Source organism: Zootoca vivipara, chromosome 6 (genome assembly GCF_963506605.1).
Source record: "Zootoca vivipara chromosome 6, rZooViv1.1, whole genome shotgun sequence".
Taxonomy (NCBI): Eukaryota; Metazoa; Chordata; class Lepidosauria; order Squamata; family Lacertidae; genus Zootoca; species Zootoca vivipara.
In genome coordinates this window covers 82527109-82546879 of record NC_083281.1, presented here as the reverse complement: position 1 = coordinate 82546879, position 19771 = coordinate 82527109, and the positions used below count along the sequence as shown (strand labels likewise).

General features: G+C 48.9%; 1 protein-coding gene across 11 annotated transcripts in view; it reads left to right on the top strand.

Moving 5' to 3' along the window:
* SAMD11 (sterile alpha motif domain containing 11) overlaps nt 1-19771 on the top strand; it is a 159805-nt gene that overhangs the window by 125080 nt on the left and 14954 nt on the right. For all 11 annotated transcript variants that reach the window (XM_060276218.1, XM_035118488.2, XM_035118490.2 and 8 more), the window contains 3 exons: nt 4902-5017; nt 7820-7898; nt 9650-10347. In XM_060276218.1, coding sequence (XP_060132201.1) covers nt 4902-5017; nt 7820-7898; nt 9650-10347 — 893 coding nt within the window. The remainder of the gene's footprint in view (nt 1-4901; nt 5018-7819; nt 7899-9649; nt 10348-19771) is intronic.

The window sequence follows — 19771 nt, the reverse complement described above, 5'->3', positions numbered from 1 at the left end:
ACAATTTTGGAGCTGGCATTCCCTGCACTTCCGCAGGTGGCGGAACCACAAATAAGCCCCCCTCCCCCGTCGTTTATGGCACTCAAGAGGGTCGCTAAGAAAGGGGACAATCTGTCATGTAGTAGGGCTCCAGATGCATGAGTGCCTTGAATTGGGTGTTGGGTTTCTATTCCTCTCACTGTGCAGGCCACATGCCTGTGTTATGCATTCCAGCAAAGATTGTTGGAATCACAGGAGCGGATGTTTGCTGTATTCTGTTTCCGTTTTGTTTTTCTTCTTCAGACTTCTCTCAGCGAGAGGAGACATGTTTTTCTTTTGTCCTGACTTACACTTAATAATGTAGCTTTTAGTACACAACCTCAGCCTGGCTCCGGCTGCATTTTATCTCTGCTGGACTCTGAATATGTGCTCAGTGTCTCCAAGACATGAGTCGTAATAAATCGCCGGGAAGGGCTGTCGGAACTCCCTAGAGCTGCACGCTGAACGCTGATGGGAGAGACGGGCTGGATCGTTCCTGCATTGTGCCTGTGGATCGTTCCTGCCCCTAGCTGACCCGACAATGGGCCTGGAAATGCAGCTGATTTAAAGCAGAGATTGTATGAGTTCCAGCCAGTAACCTGGTCATTGCATTTTGGACCAGTTGGAAGTTTCTGAGTCTTTTTCAAGGGCAGCCCCACGTAGAGCACATTGCAGTAGTCTAGCCTGGAGGTTACCATGGCTAAGTTATCTCTATCCAGAAGGGGGCATAGCTGGTGACTATCATTGCTACAGCCAATTCTAGTGACCTTCAATTTTTCCACCTCTGCCCATTTCCCCAGTTTCTAAGGGAGTTGTTGTTTCAGCAGTGAAGCTGCTCAGAATGAAAACTTAGATGGAAGTGCAGGCACCACCCCAAATAGGGTTTGGAAATATTTCTGTCTGAAACAGGAGAGCCACTGCCAGTCAGTGTTGACAGTGCATGCATGGCTCAGAACGTCCCTTGCCTTAAATAAACCCTGGATAGCTGCTGCAAATCAGTGCAAACAGTCCTGGGTTAGGTGGACCAATTGATCTGACTCAGTGGAAGGCAGATTCTCATGTCTTAATGGGAAAGCTCAGGGGTAGGGCACCTGCTTTGCATGCAGAAGGTTCCAGGTTCAATCCCTGGCATGGAACCATGGCTAGAACCCTAGAGACCCACTTCCTGCCAGTGTAGTCAATACTGAGCTAGGCGGAACCAGTGGAGCCTCTGACTCTGTCTAAGGCAGCTCCCTGCGATCCTCTGATACGGGAGGCGAGGTGTTTCATTGGCAAACGGTAGTGTGGGAGGAGTCCAATGGAACCAGAAGACTGGCCTAACAGAAGTGGAGGCTTGTTCCTGGCAGAAGGTGCACTTGGCAAAGAGGCACACAGATGGGGATGGGAAAGGGGGAGATGGAGTCAAGGTGAGCAGCAGGCCCTTGCCGGATGTGCCTATCTCTGCGAGACACACGCACACACACACTTGATGCCAGTGTTTACGGGAGGGCAGCGATGGGTAGGGTGGGAGAGGATGTGCCTGCTTGGCCACAAAACGGTTAAGCGCCACTTGATTTCCCAAATTGCTTCTTATAAAACAAGCAGCACGTCTGCCAGGCTCTCGTCTCCCCATGATTACAGCTAATTACGATTGAGCGGACGCGCCTCTCGGCCCCCGCCAGGCCGCTTTAATTGTCCGTTATTCATCCGCTCCGCTGTCCGGAGTGGCAGTGCACTTGGCAGCCCGGCGACCGAGGGCCCCGGCTAATTGTGAGGCCTCGGGGATTAGGGCAGGTGATTACACACTTCATGGTGTAATTACATAAGCATCGCTTGGCTGCTGCCCCGGCGCTGAGCCCCGAAGGTCATGCGCCGCGTTACCTGAGATTAATTGGCGCTGCCACTGAAGTGCGAGGCGCTGGCGGAGCCGTTATACGATTAGCATTAACATTTCAACAGCGACGGATCGATCCGTGGCTCTCTTCCAGACACCGGGAGCTGTGCAATTAGTTTAGAGGAGAGCTCAGGAGGGAGGGAAGGAGAGAAAAGCTGAAAGCTAGGCGTTGGGGGGGGCAAGCAAGAAGGGGGGACGGGGAGGGATGGACAGGAGGGGAGCGAGCGGGACGAGACAGACTGGAAGCCGGGGGAGAGGGACAGATGGGGAGACAACAAGGGGATGGAGACCTGGGTCTTGGAAGGGGAGAATGTCAATCCACTCAGTTATATCTCTCTTTGTGTGCATCTACCCACACATAGTATTTGTGTAGTCTCATTAGAAGGAAAAATTCTCCCCTTCTGTTTTTATCTCACTTGGTCTCTGAATGTGTGTTGACTGGTGTGTGTGTTTATAAATGGTCTTGTGAGATGAGATTTTACTCCATTTAGTAGTCTCCCCCTTGTTTAGTATGGGTAGGGGGTTAGTTTTCCTCCTGACTGACAGTGGGTGAGTCTGTGCATTTTACTTCTTTTCGGTTTCCCCATTCCCCCTCCCCAAAAAAACACAACTTACCTTCATTTTACCCCGTTTGTTCCTTACTTTACAATTTGTTGAATTGAAAAAAAGAACCATGTTGATTCTGTTTTTGAATGTGTTGTTGCTGTTGGAAAACAGATCAGTAAAATTTGGAGAAGTGCATATTTTGAAGAATAGGCAGGCTTCAGTTTAGGAACTGCTTGGCATGAGAAATCTCAGCCTCAAGGGCCAAATTTGGCACTCAAGGATCTTCCCCAGGCAACTCCCTGCTGCTGCTCACCCTCCTCAGGGACTTTTGCATGGCTGGGTTTTTCATTGAACTGCAGTACAGTAATGTCTCTTGATTTCCTGGTTGGAACATGGAGAGATGTCTGTTTCTGTAAACTTCTGACTTTTGTACGGCTGTGCAAACACAAAAATTACACCTGTTGCTCTGCCCACTTTTCCCTCTGGCCCCACCCACCTCTGACATGTGGCCCCTGGGTTTCCTACAAGAGAGTGTACAGCACTGCAGCTTCAATCACTAGAATCCACCCCCCCCCAAGTACATTATTTGGTGTTGAGAAATGTCCATAAGCTACTAATGATTGAAGAGAGAGCCTGTGCTACTTTTGTGTAATGAGCCGGTGCTGGTTTGGAAGGGTGGGGGGGACAAGCAGGGTATGGCTCTGGACCCATGCTCATCTCCTGGGGGAAGGAAACACATTTCATGCTTGCTGGCTCCTTGTCATCTTTCAAGCAAATTTTGCCCTTTTAAAAATAAATGTCTGTTCCCAGTTGAGAAAAACCCAACATTCCGAAATCGCTGTGGCTTCCCGGCCTTATTAGCCAAAAGATTGTTAGCCATAGATGTTTTGTCCAGTGGGGAGTTTAGCTGGTTACACTGGCATTAGCCATGAGAATGTAACTGGAACCTTCCATCCTGTTCTCACAGTGGCCAACCAGGTGCCTCAAACAGGACCTGAGCTCAAGAACAGCTCTCCCCGCTTGTGATTCACAGCAACTGGTATTCAGGGTAGATTACCTCCAGCTGTGGAGGCGGGACATAGCCATTGCAGCAAGTCAAATGGTTCCCTTGAGTGTGCTCTGAAAGCCCATGCGTGGAAGGAAGCCAAGTGGAGCTGCCTGATCTTTTTTGCCGGGATGGGAATCCTGTGGCCCTCCAGATGCTGTTGAACGCCAGCTCCCATCAGCTCCAGCCAGCATGTCCAGGGATGATGGGAGCAGTCGGCTCCCCATCCTTGCTTAATGCTGTCTGGATGGGAGACTGTGCAATGCCACTATGAACTGTTCCAGCAAACACCTGAGAATACAATACATGGAACAAATGCATGGCAGTTGAGGGGATTGTTTGGGCCATTGGGAGAAGAGTATTGAGCTCCCTGAGTATTTGGACCAGTAATAGAATGTCTCCTAGTCAAGACTGGTCCAAACAATATACCAAGGGAGCTTAATTCACCTTATGGGTGTTTTACAACAGGTACAGTGAGATCCCTGGCCCCTGTTCAGCTCTCGGCCCACCAGGGGGTCCAGTTTGGCCTGTGAGGTAATTCCCTCCCCCTTACCATACCTGCCAATCAATCAGTCAGTCAGCTGACATCAGCTGGAGGGCAGGGTTCATTCCTGCTGGGTGTTGCTTCACCACTGTGTTCATCGCAGAGAACACGCAAGCAAAGCAGACCTTCTCCCAACCACCACCCTGTGGGTCACATTTGACAGGTGAGTGGGACCTCCCAACCTATCAGTCAAATGACATTATACTGGTATTGGATGATTGGCAGGTGGGTGTCTCCGCCCACCTGTCAAAGTTAGAGGAGCAGAACGATGAGATGTAGGCCACTGGGCCAAAATAGGTTCCCCACTCCTGCTTTACAAGAAGGGTGAGAAATTTAAACTCCACTTTGTATGTTCATATGTTTGTCCCCGCCTCTCCTGGTTAAGCTCACCAGTTCACTGTGGGTTGCTTAGCATGCCCCTGTGTTTCTGTGCTTAGCCAGGAGCATGTCAAAACTGTGTAGCTTCTACAGACTTGGTCAAGGCCACATCCACACCCTACATTCAAAGCACAACCATGCCACATTGAAAAGTCATGGCTACTTCCGCCAAAGAATTCTGGGAGTTGTAGTTTGTTAAGGGTGCTGAGAGTTGTGAGGAGACTCCTGTTCTTCTCACAAAGCTAAAATTCTCATAATGGTTAAACAGTAGTTGAAGAGACAATCCCTCTTCCCAGGGAACTCTTAAGACTGTGAAGGGACGAGGGACCTCCTCATAACTCTCACCACCCTTAACAAACTACAGATCCTCCCAGGATCCTTTGAGAGAAGCCATAGCTGTTTAAAGTGATGGTGTGGATGCGGCCCAACACTCCCCCCTCCTCACACACAAGTAAAGTGCTTAACATCCCTCTGCTTTGTGTTGTTTTTCCCTTTAGGGAGATGTCCCATCCACCCCCTCTTCTGTCGCCTCAGAACGCTCCTCACATTGCATTAGGCCCGCACTTGAGACCCCCCTTTTTAGGGGTACCTTCAGCCTTGTGTCAGACGCCAGGTGAGTGTTCCTGTCTGTGCTGAGGTTTATGCCATGCAGCAAAATGTTCAAGGAGAGAGGGAGGTATGCGGTTTTGTATCCCAACTAAGCTTTAACTCAAGATGGACCTTTTCTCTTAAAAAAAAAAAAGTCCTCGTGAAAATTTGTCAGCATTTTTGTGTGCAACTCTGCTAATTATATACGCATTCTTTGTATGTGCTTTTGTCTAGCACACACATTTTTGTCTCTATATATTTTCGCTAATATATTCATTTTCATTCAAACGTCCCCTTATGTGCCTTTGTGTATATTACTTGTCTGGAGAACTGCATTGCAAAAATTCAGAGAAGTACGGATTTCGAAGCACAGCTGCCTGTGTGTTGTTTTTGGAATTGTGAATTAAGTAGTTTCCAATTTTCCCCTCTGTCATCCTTCATAGTCAGAAGGCATAGTGCAGAGGTGGAGTGCATGCTTTTGAATGCAAACAATCCAAGGTGCTAGCCCCTTGCATCCCCAACAGGAGCAGGGATGAGAAAGGCTAAGGAACAGGACTGAATCGTCAAAAGGCTGGATTTGAGTGCAGTGGGCCAGGAGTGTGGAGAGATCAAAGATCTGTTACTATTTCTGCTGCAGGGTCTCTGTCCCTAGCATCTTAGCACATCCAGTCAGCATGAAAAGGAGAGCTTTTTAGCCACCGAGAAGAAGTCTTCTAATCCTTTGTGCTGATTTGGAGCCAGTCAGAGTGAAAGGAGCTGAGTAAGCCGGTGAAGATTGGCTCCTAGGGGCATTCTGGAGAAGGCACGTCGGAAGAACACCAGGGAATTATTGTTCAATATGCTTCAAAGTAGGGTTTCCCAGATTTGGGTCTTTAGCTGTTTTTGGAATACAATTACAATGGTGCCTCGACTTACGAATTTAATCCGTTCCGAAGGCACCTTCGTGGGTCGAAAAATTCGTTAGTCGAAAAGCGCCATTGGAAATGTGATTTCCCATAGGAATGCATTGGAAACGGAAAAATTCGTAAGTCGAAGCAACACCATCTAAAAATTCGTAAGTCAAAAAAACCCTATCTAAAACCACCGCGGTTTCCGGTTCCGGTTTCCGCCTGCAGGAATGGCGGACCTGTTTTCCATCTCTCTGGCCTTCGTAAGGAATTTGGCGGTTGCTAGGGGAGTAAATGGCAACCCCCTACCCTCTCCGGGGGTTACGGAGAGGGGCCGCTGGCCCGCGATGCCCCCAGACCCACTCCGACTGTTTTTGGAGTGGGGGGAGCTTGGGCTGAGCACTTACGAGGGCCAGGACTCCCGGATGCTAATCTGCATGGCGGGGATTTCCATGGTTAAAGAAGATAATTAGGCTTAAATCTATGGACATACTTCAGAAGGAGGGGAAGAAGCGCTGTTTACTGCTGAGAAATTTATGCTGCTGAAAGGAGAGGAGTCAAAGATTGTACTGCATCTGGAAGAAGGATTGATGGGGACGGAGCGATAAGGGAAGGGAGTTTTTATTTTATTTTTCCTTCATATTGTTGCCTCGTACCTTCCCGGACGCGATGTCCTGGCTTGTTTGGAGTGAAAGAGAAGCAAAAGACTGTGTGAGTTGAACTTTATAACTGTTGTTACTCCACTTGAGTGGAGTTGTCGATGAGAAAAGCCTCCCCCTAGTCGGGCGGAAGGAGTTCTGGACGCGCTCGGAGGATTTATGAGTTGTGACGCACTTTAAATTGGAGCAGCGACCTGAAGTTAAGTTCAGCTATAGGGCAAGGAGATCCATTAATTTACCAAGAGTTTATGGTTTGATGTTTGGGTCTCCTGCCTGAAAAAGCTGTAAATTCTATAATGATCGTGAATCTTCATGGCTATGAGAGAAAGCGAAAGTGATTTGAGCTTTTTGAGATGGCGCTGCTTCGGGCTGCTTCGACGCAACAAGGAGCTCCATTAAGAAGATTTATGGGGAGGCTGGACTGATTAACTCACACAGGAGAAAGAACATCTGTGAAACTTTGTTTGATATTTATCTCAGCGGCTGGGAAAGTGAAAACATCTATGTGACTGTAAGGGGAAGATCTGGATTATTATGAACTTGGAGGACGATTTGAACTTTAGAAAAAAGACGGCAGTGGACAGTTGCGAGGAATTCCCAATTTCTTGAAGCATGGGAACCCAAATAAAAAATTCTTTAGATGATTTGGCATAACATTCGGTTTGATTGATATATATATGTGTATAATTTGAAATATTGAATGTGATATAATTGGTTTTAATTGGAAAATTAATAAAAATATTTAAAAAAATAAAATAAAACCACCGCGGTTTCCGTTCAGATGTCAAGAAATTCATAGGCCATTTGCCCCATTCGTAAGTCAAAAAATTCGGTTGTCGAGTCATTCGTAAGTCGAGGTACCACTGTAACATAATGAATGCCTGACCTCTGGTCCTGCTAGCTATGGATGATGGGTGTTGTAGTCCAAAAACAAGTGGAGACACAAGTTTGGGAAACTTCTCCAAAGCTAAGCAGTTAGGGACACTGCAAACAAGGGGCTTCAGTTTCAAGGGAAGGGTGAGCAAATTTTATTATGTGAAATGGAATGAGGAAAACGCAGTTCAAGTCACTCCGAAAGAAGTTACAGGAACACTCAGAAAATAATAGATCTAGCCGAAATGTAGCACATGGAGATCAGCATTAGTTGTTGCAATGCATCCCTAATTATTATTATTGATTGACTATCGTGAAGGGATGGTACACGTCTGAATTTAACACTACATCTGAACAACCATGCATTTGTGTTAACCTCCAGGTCTCTTTCCTCCCTCCCTCCCACAGGTTACGGGTTTCTACAGCCAGCCCAAGCGGAGATGTTTGCACGACAACAAGAGATGCTGAGGAAGCAGAACCTTGCCAGGTTAGAAGCACACAGTTGATGGTGACGGGCCCCAGCTCAGTGAGAGAGCATCTTCTCTACATGTAGAAGGTCCTAAGTTTAATCCCTGGTATTTCCAGGTTGGGTCAGGAGAGACTGCTGCCTGGAGAGCTGCTACTAGTCGGTGTAGACAGTACTGAATTAAATGAGCCAATGGCCTGACTTAGGTTTCGGAAGGGAAGGGCTGAAGTGGTAGATCAGCTGTTTTGCATGCAGAAGGGTCCCAGGCTCGAGCCCTGGCAGCTCCATGTATGGCTGAAAAGCACCCCCTTCCTGACACGCAGGAGAGCCACTGCCAGTCAGTGTAGACAGCACTGAAGTAAGTGGACCAAGGACCTGACTCTGTACAAGACAGTTTTTTTGGGGGGGGGGAGGCCCACTCCTTTTCTTCTAGCTCAGGGGTAGGCAACCTAAGGCCCAGGGGCCGGATGCGGCCCAATTCCCTTCTCAATCCGGCCCGCGGACAGTCTGGGAATCAGTGTGTTTTTACATGAGTAGAATGTGTCCTTTTATTTAAAATGCATCTCTGGGTTATTTGTGGGGCATAGGAATTCATTCACCCCCCCCCCCTAATATAGTCTGGCCCACCACATGGTCTGAAGGACAGTGGACTGGCCCACGGCTGAAAAAGTTTGCTGACCCCTGTTCTAGCTAGAGCTGTGGGAGGTGGGGGCCTTGGCCATGAATTCATCCCTGATCTCTCATGCATATCCTTTGAGAAGGAGAGATTAGCTGGTACGCTTCATTGAGCCAAAGAGTTGGAGGCCGTGCCAGACACGTTTATCATCGTTCCCTTCCAAGGGCTCTCTCCTTAAGGGGGAGAGATGGGAGGCTGGGGAATCTCCCTGGGATGTGGGAGTTTTGGAAAGCATTGCAATTTGCCTGGCAGTGCCCCCCCCCACTTTGTTTCTCCCATGTTAGACCTTTGCAATTGGAAGCAGGGAGAGGGGGAAGCAGAATTGCCTGGGTGATGCAAGGATGTTGGGGTGGAAAAATACTGCCAGAAAGGGAGATGGATAAAACTCTCTTCCAAGGGTTGGTAGGCCCATTGAAAATAATGGATGTGACTCAGTTGGGCCCATTAATTTCAGTGGTTCTGCTCTGAGTACATAGATACACCCAATACGCATTGCTGAACCACTGCTATTTGTTTTGTCTGCTGTTGTTTGTTTGTATACCGCCTTTCATCCGAAGAATGCAGGGTAGACCGCAACATAAAAATACAAGTGAGAACACAAAATTCATAATAAAACAAAAACAAACCAATAACACCCCCCAAACACATTTTTAAAGCCATAGAATGTTAATCAGCCAAAGACCTGGTTTTTGCCTGGCGCCTGAAAATAGGTTTCGAAGGTGCCAGGCAAGCTTCCCTAGAGAAAGCATTCCACAAATGGGGAGCCACCATAGAAAAGGCCCATTCTTGTGTTGCCAACCGCCGGACCTCTTGTGGAGGAGGCATATGAATAAGGGCCTCAGATGATGTACTGTTTTGAGTTTGTGCAAGTATCACAGTCCATTTGTATTCAGATGGGTTCCCCCCCCCTCAACAACCCTACAAGGTAGATCACTTTCACATCCCATTTTAATTGTGGGACACTGCAATTTGGAGACAAGAGTGGGTAGTTTACCCACGGCTGCATGGTGGGTCTGTGGCAGAGAGGTCGGACTCTGACCCTGAGCCTCCCAGGTCCTCCCAAACCTGTCTCACCCATTTGCCTCCACCCATGTAGGCTTGAGATGTCAGCGGAGATCATCCGCCAGAAGGAGTTGGAGAACCTCCACCGCCAGCGGCTCCTGGCCAGCGACCCGATGAGCTTGCACCCGGGCCTGCCGCCGGACCACCCGGCCCTGCGCAACGTCCACGACATTCCCGAGGGGCACCCGCTCCGCGACGAGCTCTCGCGGAGGAACGCCATGTTGGTGCTCCGCCATAACAACACCCCACTCCTGTCGCTCAACCACGGGATCCCTAGCGCCTCCACCACCCCGCCCAAGGAACAAGGGAGCCGGAGGGGGAACCGGAAGTCTACACACCACCGGGCCGAGGCCCCTGGCCAGAGCGAATCCAAAGAGCTGTCGGAGAGCCGCCCCCCTGACGGCAACGAGGAGGAAATGAAAGACTCTGAGAGCGACGCCGACGTGAGTGAGGAGAAGCTGGACAGCACAAAGGCCGAGAGCAGCAGCCTGGCTGGCGAGCTGAAGGAATGCAAAGAGGCAGTGAAAGCCTGCGATGGCGCCAAGGAACTGGGCGATTTATCTGCCAGCCAGAGCGCCCCCTGCAGCTCCTCCAGCGCCGAGTCGCCCAGCCACCTCCTCGGCCCAGTCATCAACAAAACCGAGGCAAAATACCTCCCACCGGCCTCACTCCCACCTCCGCAGCCGCTGCCATTTGGCTTTCCGTACACCATGAGCCCCTATTTCCACACAGGTAGGTGGCAGCGACGGTTGTCTGTGGAATTGGTACTTTAAGAACGCAAGCAGACGTTGGGAGCGTGCAGAATTTTCAGGTGGAGTGTACCTTTGTTTGCAGAGTTTGGTTCACAGCCGTACCATGTGCTTGAAAGCATTTGCACTCCTTTAAAATTAATGACTCCCCTTAAAGAATCCTGGGAACTGTAGTCTGATAAAGGTGCTGAGCTTCGCTGACTTCCCAATTCCCATCACCATTAATAAACTACAGTTCCCAGAATTGTCCATAGTTGCTAAAAGTGGCACAAAAATGCTTTAAATATATTGTGTGGATATGGCCTTGGATTCCAGATTTGGAGGGGTGCTGTGGCGAACACCTCTCTCCCTTTTAACATACAACACCCACCAGCCCAGTATTTCCACTTTCTTAAAGTGTCTCTGACTACACATAAGCTGTGGTTCTGCTCTGGCCAAGAAAGGGGATCTGATACATTTTTAAATTAAAGAGGAGCAGGCCTCTTTTTTCCTCCAGATTTGTTTGGTTATAAGAACCTTTGTTCTCCTATTACTATTGTATTTCTGTTCTTTTTTTGTTACTGTTTAATTGTTTCTGATGGTGGCATTGTGACCTATTTGGGCTCTGTAAATCCTGCCTTTTACCTGTATGGCTGTGTTTTTAATTCATGGAGGATACATCTATCAATGGCTACCAGCCACGATGGCTATGCTCTGCCATGTAAGTCCCTTTGGGTCACTCTGTAAGAAAAGTGACTAATAATAATAACAACAGCAATGGCCTTTCCAGGCCTTTTGAACAGGCTGACTGCCACCCAATTCTACACCCTCCTATCTGTGAGGTGCTAAAAAGTGTTGTTAAATGTTATAATTTATTTAATATGTGGCTGATTTTTGTACTGGGCAGGGGGGAGACCATTTGTATCTTCTGCTGGTGGGGGAGAGATCCCTTGGGCCAGTTTTGTGACCCTAAACATCTCTATGGATATATTTCAGGACCTAGCTGTGTTGAGTTGAGTTAATATTTGTATTCTGTTTTTCCAACAACAAATGTTGAAAGGTGCTCACAGTAGCATTTAAAACAAAAAAACATTGCAAACACTGTAGTATCAAACACAATAGTATATAAAGCTAACAACAACAAATTCATCAACACAATGAATACTGTTCAGTAATGTATGAAGTTGCCTTATATTGACCCAGACCCTTGGTCCATCTAACTCAGTGTTGCCTATACTGACTGGCAGCAGCTCTCATGATTTCAGGCAGGGGATCTTCTTAACCCTACCTGGAGATGCCAGGCACTGAACTAGGGGCTTGGTGTATGCAAAGCAGATGCTCCGGCTGCTGGGCTTATGGCCCTTTTGTTCCAGAATCCCCCCTAATGTCCGCTTTGTTTATGTGCGCATCCAACTCTAGTTGATGCTTGGCAGGTGAGGTGTGGTTGAGTGGGTTGCAGTGCGATTTCATTGCCCTTTTGGTCTTGCAAGGTCAGCCTGGCCTTGCTTGGAAAACCCTCCTCCAGGACAGATGTTGATAAATTGCTGGGCAGGCGACAGAGAAGGACCTGGAAAAATGATTATGGGCTTTTCAGGACTTGGAAAGGAATAGGTAAAGGTGTTGTTAAGATATATATACTGCCCTTCATCGAAAGATCTCAGGGCTGTTCACAAGGCATGACATAAGTATAGTTGAGCTGGATTTGGGGGGCACCTTTTTTAGTCCTATCAGAATGCTTCTTAACCATCTCAGTGTTTGCACCCATGGTATTTTGTGTGCACAATTGCCTTTGGAACTTTCCCCTGGAGTTAGGAGCACTTGTATACCTCCCAGGCATGGGCGTTCCTGTTTCAGATTCAGAGTGCACATATTGTCTGAACTCCAGCCTTCTTAATGGCAGCTGTTCTGCCTTAGGTTGATGAGAGTTGTAGTCCAAAACAGCTGGAGGGCACCAGATTGGGGGATGCCATTTCATGTGAATGAGTGCCACCATAACGCAAACTGAAACTTTCAGGCTTGCTTTCGAAGCCTCTGCTTTTCCTTCCTCCTGTTTGCTACCTTGCATGTTCAGCCAGGGAAAGAAAGAGGGAACATGAACTGAAGTGGGTTGGTGGGGGCTGGGGAGGGGGAGGGAGCTGCTTGCTTTGGGGAGAAGAGATGAAGGCTATGCAAGCCACTTGGGTGGGTGATGGAACCGTCCTCCTTTCAAGAGGAGCTCATCAGGTCAAGGCAAGCCCGCCGGCACTCGCCACCAAAGGTGGGGCAGAAAGGAGTGATTTCTTCCCGACAGATGGTTGGGTGTGATGGAATATCCCCAGCCACCTCAACAGATGAGGCGGCTTGGCAAGAGCATTTCCTTACTGGCTGATTAAAAGGGAAATGTGGGTTTTTAAGAGCGTGCAGAGCAGGGCATGGGTCCCAGATGGGCAGGGGCGAGTGAGAGGAGGTGCTTCTCCAAGCCCTGATGTAGCTTTTTCTTGGCCATATCAGTTCCTTTAACCCCTCCACTGTGTTTTCAAAGCTTTTTTTCAGTTGGGGGGCTTTGAATGCCTATTTGTGATTTGGGCATTCCTGGTTTCGCCTTTTTGGTGTACAGTGAGGTTTGTGCAGCTGGGACATAGGGCAGGAAAACAACTGCTGCTAGAACTGTAGCTCAGTCTGATGTCCACACCAAACATTTAAAGCACATTACTCCTCTTCCCCAAAAAACACCTGTCAAGGGTGCTGGGAATTGTATTTCTGTGAGTACTAAGCTATAATTCCCAGAATTCTTTGGAGGAAGCCATGCACTTTAAATGTATGGTGTGAAGACAAAACCAGCATGATAATTGTTACTAGGGCAGAACGTTTGGGTTCTCCTTGGGCTCATTCATGGACACTTGTTTCCTCAACACTCTGTATCTTTTATATTCACAGCACCCATGTGAGGTAGGTTAGGCTGGGCGAAGCTGGGAAGTGAGAAAAAACAGTGATGGGTTAAGTGACTGAAAACTGAAATGGCACATAGAATCATAGTTCAAACCCCCCTGCATTGCAGGAATCTCCACTAAAGAACCCATGACACACGGCCATCCAACCTCTGCTTTAAAAAACTTAAGAAAGGAGAATCCACCACTTCTTATGGGAGTCTACTCTACTGTCCAACAGCTCTTGCCGTCAGAAAGATGGGCCTGATGTTTAGTCGGAATCTCCTTTCTTGTAACTTGAATCCATTGGTTCGAGTCCTGGCCTCTGGAGTAGGAGAATCAAGCTTGCTCCATCTTCCATGTGACACCCCTTAAGGCAGGCTTCCTTAAACTCGGCCCTTCAGATGTTTTTGGCCTACAACTCCCATGATCCCTAGCTAGCAGGACCCAATGGTCAGGGATGATGGGAATTGTAGTCTCAAAAACATCTGTAGGGCCAAGCTTGAGGAAGCCTGTCTTAAGATATTTGAAGATGGCTACCGTGCACAGAGTATTTTCTTTTCAGCAAAATGGTTTTTGTGTTTGTTCTGGTGAGAGTTACAATGGAACTTTGCATGCTCAGAAGTTTTGGGTTTTTTTCATAATTAACAAAACCTAATATCATAATAAATTGATAAGGGTTGCACCCACCATGCTTCAAGAGTGCACCCACTGAAATTAACAGACATGACTAGCTTTGGTCCATTAATTTCAGAAAGTCTTAAGCTTAATAGGGCTCATCTGAATACAATTTTTAAAAAGATGCCACAAGACTAATTTTGTGATACCTTATTTCATGTGTTGCTTGGAGGGGGGATAATAGAATCATAGAATTTTAGAGTTGGAAGGGAACTTGTGGGACATCTAGTCCCACCCCCTGCAAAGCAATAAGGAAGAGGTTCCTTATTTTGGGCCCCCAAAGTGCTTTCATCCAGCCTTGCTCCTTGGGCCTGTTCCTTCACTCTTGAATCTCTACATTTCCCTGAATCTGCCACTGTGTCCATTGAAAAAGGTTTGTGCACAGGGTGCTAAGGCAGTTTTATCACCGGTGGCTTGTTCACACATGCAAGCCAACTCTTCTTGGGGAGACTGTAACTCAATGGCAGAGCAGAGGTGCAGTATCTTCAGGTTGGGCTGGGAGAGATCTGTGTCTGAAACATTGGAGAGCCGCTGCCAGTCAGTGTAGACGGTACTGCTCTAGGCAGACCGATGGTCTGACTTGGTAGAAAGCTGCTTTCTGTGTTCATAATGATGCATTCCCCGAGAGACAACTTGTGCGTGTGAGTCAAGTGTAAGAGTGTGTGTCTGTGTGTGTGTGTGTTTACATACACATGGCCTTGCCTTCGTGCCGGGGATGAAACCTAGATAATGCAAGCAGGAAGATCCAGAGAGCGGCTGACGGGAAGATGAAGGGCAGAAAGGGGAAAGGGTAGAGATTTAATATCCGCAAATGATCCAGGAGGCTCTGAACAAGGCTGGCTGCTTTCCAGGGAGGGAGAGCAGTGGTGGTGTTGGAGCAGGCTGGGGGGTGGGGGACAAGCCGGGGGAGGAGGCTGGCTCCTCCGGCACTTTGGAGGCGCAGAGCCATTTTCTATCCCCAGTGACAGAAAATTATCGACACGGCAGTCGATTGCCGGGTCAATTCCCCAAGCTGCCTTATGAAAACCCCAGCCGCTGCCAAAATGACCTCATCTCGTTTCAGCCGCGCACCTCTTCTCTCATACACCGCCCCCCCCCGCCCACTTGCCCGCCCGCCGGCCCCGTCCTCTGGAAAAGGTGAAGGATGGAGCCAGCAAGCAGCTAAAATCTTCCTATCGATCTGCAGTCTGGAGAGCAATTAACGCCAGCCTTCTAGGGCCTGTTCGGCGACCTCTCCCGGCTTTCGGCAGGGCAGGGGAAGAAATAACAAGATGGATTAAGCCCCCATCCCGTCCCGGCTGTCTGTGTGGGTCAGTGGCATGGGCCCCATGTACGGGGAACAAAGGTGCCTGGTCTTTGTGGCTTGTTTGGCCTCTTGGACCCACATTGGTAGGAGAGGGGAGGAATCTCGCCACCTTGCGGAAATTAGCAGTCCTTTGCTAGGGGCTGGTGTGGGCCCCACCTCCAAAGCAATGGTGGCTGGTGGTATGTGGGGTGGCAGGCCGGGCTCCCTGCAGTAGGTGGAGCCAGAGCCAATGACAGGCAGAGCAGACTCATTCTAGTTTTGTTCTCCTCTTCCCTGCTAAATCCATCACCACCCCCAAGAAGGCAGGCAGGTGGGGCCGCTGGCTGAGGGTAGACTGAATTTGGTGGGACAGCATCCCCATTGCCTTAATGAGCCATCCTTTACTGGGTGACCACACTTGCTCCCTTATAACCTGGCCCTGCGTGGCAAGCAGTTCCCATGATCCATTATAAACACCTTGACCCACACAACTATTACCGTAGCTTGAATTCTAGCCAGTATTAGCAACGGCATGAGCTGTAGCTCAGTGCTAACAACATCTGCTTCACATGCAGAAGGTCCCATGTTCCATCCCTGGGTAGGGCTGGGCATGTCCCTTCCTTGAAACCCCAGAGAGCCGCTGCCAGTCAGGGTAGGCAATACTGAGCTCAATGGACCAGCTGCCAGAATTGGCAGCATCCTATTCTGCTACATCTTCAGGGAAGAACTGTGGCAAAAGGTTCCAGGTTCAATCTCCAGCATCTTCAGGTAGGACTGGGAGAGATTCTCTGCCTGGAACCCTGGATAGCTGCTGCCAGTCAGTGTAGAACACGCTAGGCTTGGTGGACCCGTGGCCTGACTCTGTATAAGGCAGCTCCCTCTCTTTCTATGCACTAATTGCTGGGGGTGGCGAGCGGGAGAGGGTGATGGATTTTGCTCAGGTCCACTGTGGGAAACCAGTTGCCAGTCGGGGGCCAGTGTCTGTGGTCTAGCAGGGCCCTTCCTGGGTTCTCCGCATCTTGGGGAGCCAGAGAGAGATGCTTTGAAACTTCTTCCTTCTGCCCGCATATACTGGCATCCCTTGAGAGAACCGGGTATGAGAGCTGTGTGGAATTAATTAACGAAGCTGTTCAAAGGAGTCCTCTGAGCCCAAATACTGGGAAGCTGAGCGTGAAGCATGTGAGACGAAAGGGGAAGAAGACATCAGCGGGGAGTTGCCGTGCCTTTCTCCTTGTGGGTAGTGGTGCCAATTTGGCCCAGAGGCCAAGAGCAGGAAAATGGGCAGTGGCAAGGAGGTGGGCCCGTTCAAGGTGCCAGTGCCAACCCCCTCCCCAATTAAAACCAGGAGCCTGACCTGATGGGAACTGAATAATCGCCTCTTTATTTGCAGAATGCTGGGTTGTTTAAGAGGCAGGCTTCCAGGTGCCTTTCCACTGTTTTGGACCACAACTATCATCCACAGCTCAGTGATGGAGCATCTATTTGCATGCAGAAGACCCCAAGTTCGCTGCCAGTCAGTGTACGCTGCAAAGAGTTAGATAGACCAATGGCCTATCTCAGTAAAAGGCAGCTTCCTTTGCATCTGTGTCTTAAGGGCTAGAACACAACGCAATGGCAGAGAGTCTGCGTTGTGTGCAGAAGGTCCCAGCTTCGCTGCCTAGCATCTCCAGGAGAGACATCCCTTACCTAAAACCCTGGCAAGCCCCTACCAGCCAGTGTAGACCGTACCAAGCTACATAGACAAACTCACAGCTTCCTGTGTTCCTAGTAGTTTTCATCCAAAGCAGCTGGAGGGCACGAGGTTGAGTAAGAATTTGGGCTTTAAGGCACCAAACCAGCAAGCCTTCTCAAAATCCCTGGATACACACACACACACCCCACTCACCCCCATGGGCATGGGTCAGTTGTTCCTATTTAACTGCAGTCTGTGAGAGGAGAGTGGTGAAAGGGGGATTTGAAAGAGAAATTCACTCCTCCTGAAGGGAGGGCTGGTCAGCTGAACCAGGCGTATTTTTTGGGTCTCTGCATGCTGGGGCTGTCTGTCCTCACAGGGCTTTGACCAGTTCTTGTTTATCTTGGCAAAATCAGGCATCTCCTCTTTCTTGCCCCCCCCCCACCTCCAGAAACTGCCAATAAATCACTCTGTCTCCTGCCCCCCCCCCCAATATCCTTCAGCTCAGAATTTTGCACGCCAGCAGACATTCTCTCCGTGTGCTTTCCTGGTGACTGCGAAAGGGAGGATGAACTGTCTTGAGATAAATATTTTGGCAGGGGCTGTGTTTGTGTGGCTGTGTGGAAAATACTTGTGGATTCTTACAGGCGAGCTCAGGGGAGAGTTGGCACACCAAAAAAAAATGTGTTGGGGAGTGCCTCTTCCTCAAAAAGAGGAAGAAAAAATATTTTCCTTCATGGCAAATGAAAGAATTTGAATCACTTGCCATGGGCACCTGATGTCAGGAAGCTGCTTTATCCATTGGTCTATCGGCTCTCCGTCTACACTGACTGGCAGCAGCTATGCAGAATTTCAAACTGCAAGTTGTTCCTAGCTGAGGGAAAGAGGAGGATGCCTGATGGGAATCTGCATGAGTTGCTGTTCTGAGCATGATTTCTCCTAGTCGTCCAGAACTCTGTATTTGTCCAGGCTAGAAGTGCTCTTCCCCTGAACCTATATGTACAGAGTTTATTCGACATAGGTTATGTGGAGATTAGACTACATCCAGATACTTCCTCATCACTTCTGTAATCACAAAACTCTGTCTTGTGTGTGTCATTCTAAGTGTAGGCCTATTTGTTGCTCTGGGGCAACAGTACTTTATCCAAATAGTTAAGCAAACCTGGTTTATGCCTGATCCCTCCCACAAAATGCTGACTAGACTGGAGGCAACCTAGACTCGGAAGAAGAGTTATTTTGGCAAAGTCTTGCTTGCTTGTGCTCAGTGCAGGAGCTGTCCTAGTACAGTATGGAGAAAGTTTGTTTAACCTGCCCATTGGCAGCCAATGGGTGCTGGAAGTAGTGGCGGGAGAAGAAAGGGAGGCCAACAGTAGGTGGAGCCAGAGCCAGAGATTGTGCTTTGCCATTGAACGCTTTCTCTATGTCTTGAGCAAAACCGGGTTCTTGTTGTTTTTCTATCCAGCTTGGTTAAAAAGTTGGCAAGAGAAGCCAGCCCAGGAATTGGAGGCTGGAAAAGCCCCTCTGGAAAGCGGCTTCTGATCCCATGAAAGAGTTGGATCAGAGAACTGCCCTATTTTTCCTGTGGGTCCAGAGCGATGGCCCCGTTGCAGAGCCAAAGCACTGAGGTTCAAGCTGCCCAGCCGAGTACAGAGGAGGAGGCTCTCCTCCGTTCCCATCTACTCGGCTGAGCTGCTATCCTTGGCCAGCCTCTGGAAGGAGGAAGTGCATCATTTGGAACCAGCTGGCTGTTACTGCCAGATCCCTTCGGAGACGCTTGCTTCTCCGGCTGCAGATGGAGGCGTCTCGCCGGAGCCTTGGCTGTGCCTGGAATAATTGAGTTCAATTCCACTTCCTCTATTTACCAAGTCAGCGCCGCGCTCTTTCAAATGGGTGGGTGGTGGGGAGGGGGAGAGAGAGAGGAAGAAAGAAAGAGAGAAAGGTCTCATCCAATGTTTGGCAAAAACAGCTTCGGGTCTGAAAAAAATGCAAGTCTCTCAGATTAGGAGATTACTAAAGAGGTGAATGTCTGCCTTCACTTAGGCGGCACACACACCATACATTTAAAGCGTATCCCATCCCCAAAAGAATCCTGGGAGCTGTAGTTTACCCCCTCACCAATCTACGATTCCCAGCACCCTTAATGAACTACAGGTGCCAGTATTAATGCAGTGGGTGAGGTGTTCCTTAACTGTATGGTGTGTACGCAGCTGAAGATCAAGGGCGGCTCATAACCTGTGGGCCCTCTGGTTGTTGGACTCCAGCTCCCATCATCGCTGACCATTGGCCAGCCTGGTTGGGGCTGATGGGAGTGGGAGTCCAGCATCTGGGGGGCCACTGGTTCCCCTTCCCTTCTCTTAATTCATCTTAGGGCAGTATACAGACTTTTGAATTTCACAGGCATTCGCGTTTCACTAGCAAGAGTTCTGTCAAATCTGGAAGATTTCAGAGTTTTATAAACAAGTTGATTCAGCGGTAGCTGTTGGGTCCTCCTCAAGTGTTGTTGACACTGACTGGCAGCGGCTCTTCCAAGGTTTCAGCCCGACCTGGAGATAACAAGTGATTGAACCCAGGACCTTCTACATGAGCAGCGGGTGCTCTTATCACTAAGCCATGCGACTGGCATTGTAGTTTTCTGTGATAACAAGCTGCCTGACAGCAGGTAGCATTTCCATCCCTCTACCAGCGAGCTCTTCAACCTGTTCCCTAAAAGGAATGGGGGGTGCCTGTTGTGTCTCTGCACGAGCCTGTTTTGAGTGTGCCTTCCAGTCGCTTAGGTCCTGTCCCTAGCATCTCCAGGTAGGAATGAGAGAGAGATTCCCTGTCTGAAATCCCAGAAAGCCACTTCCAATCAGTGTAGACAGTATTCAGCTGGATGGACCCAGTGGCA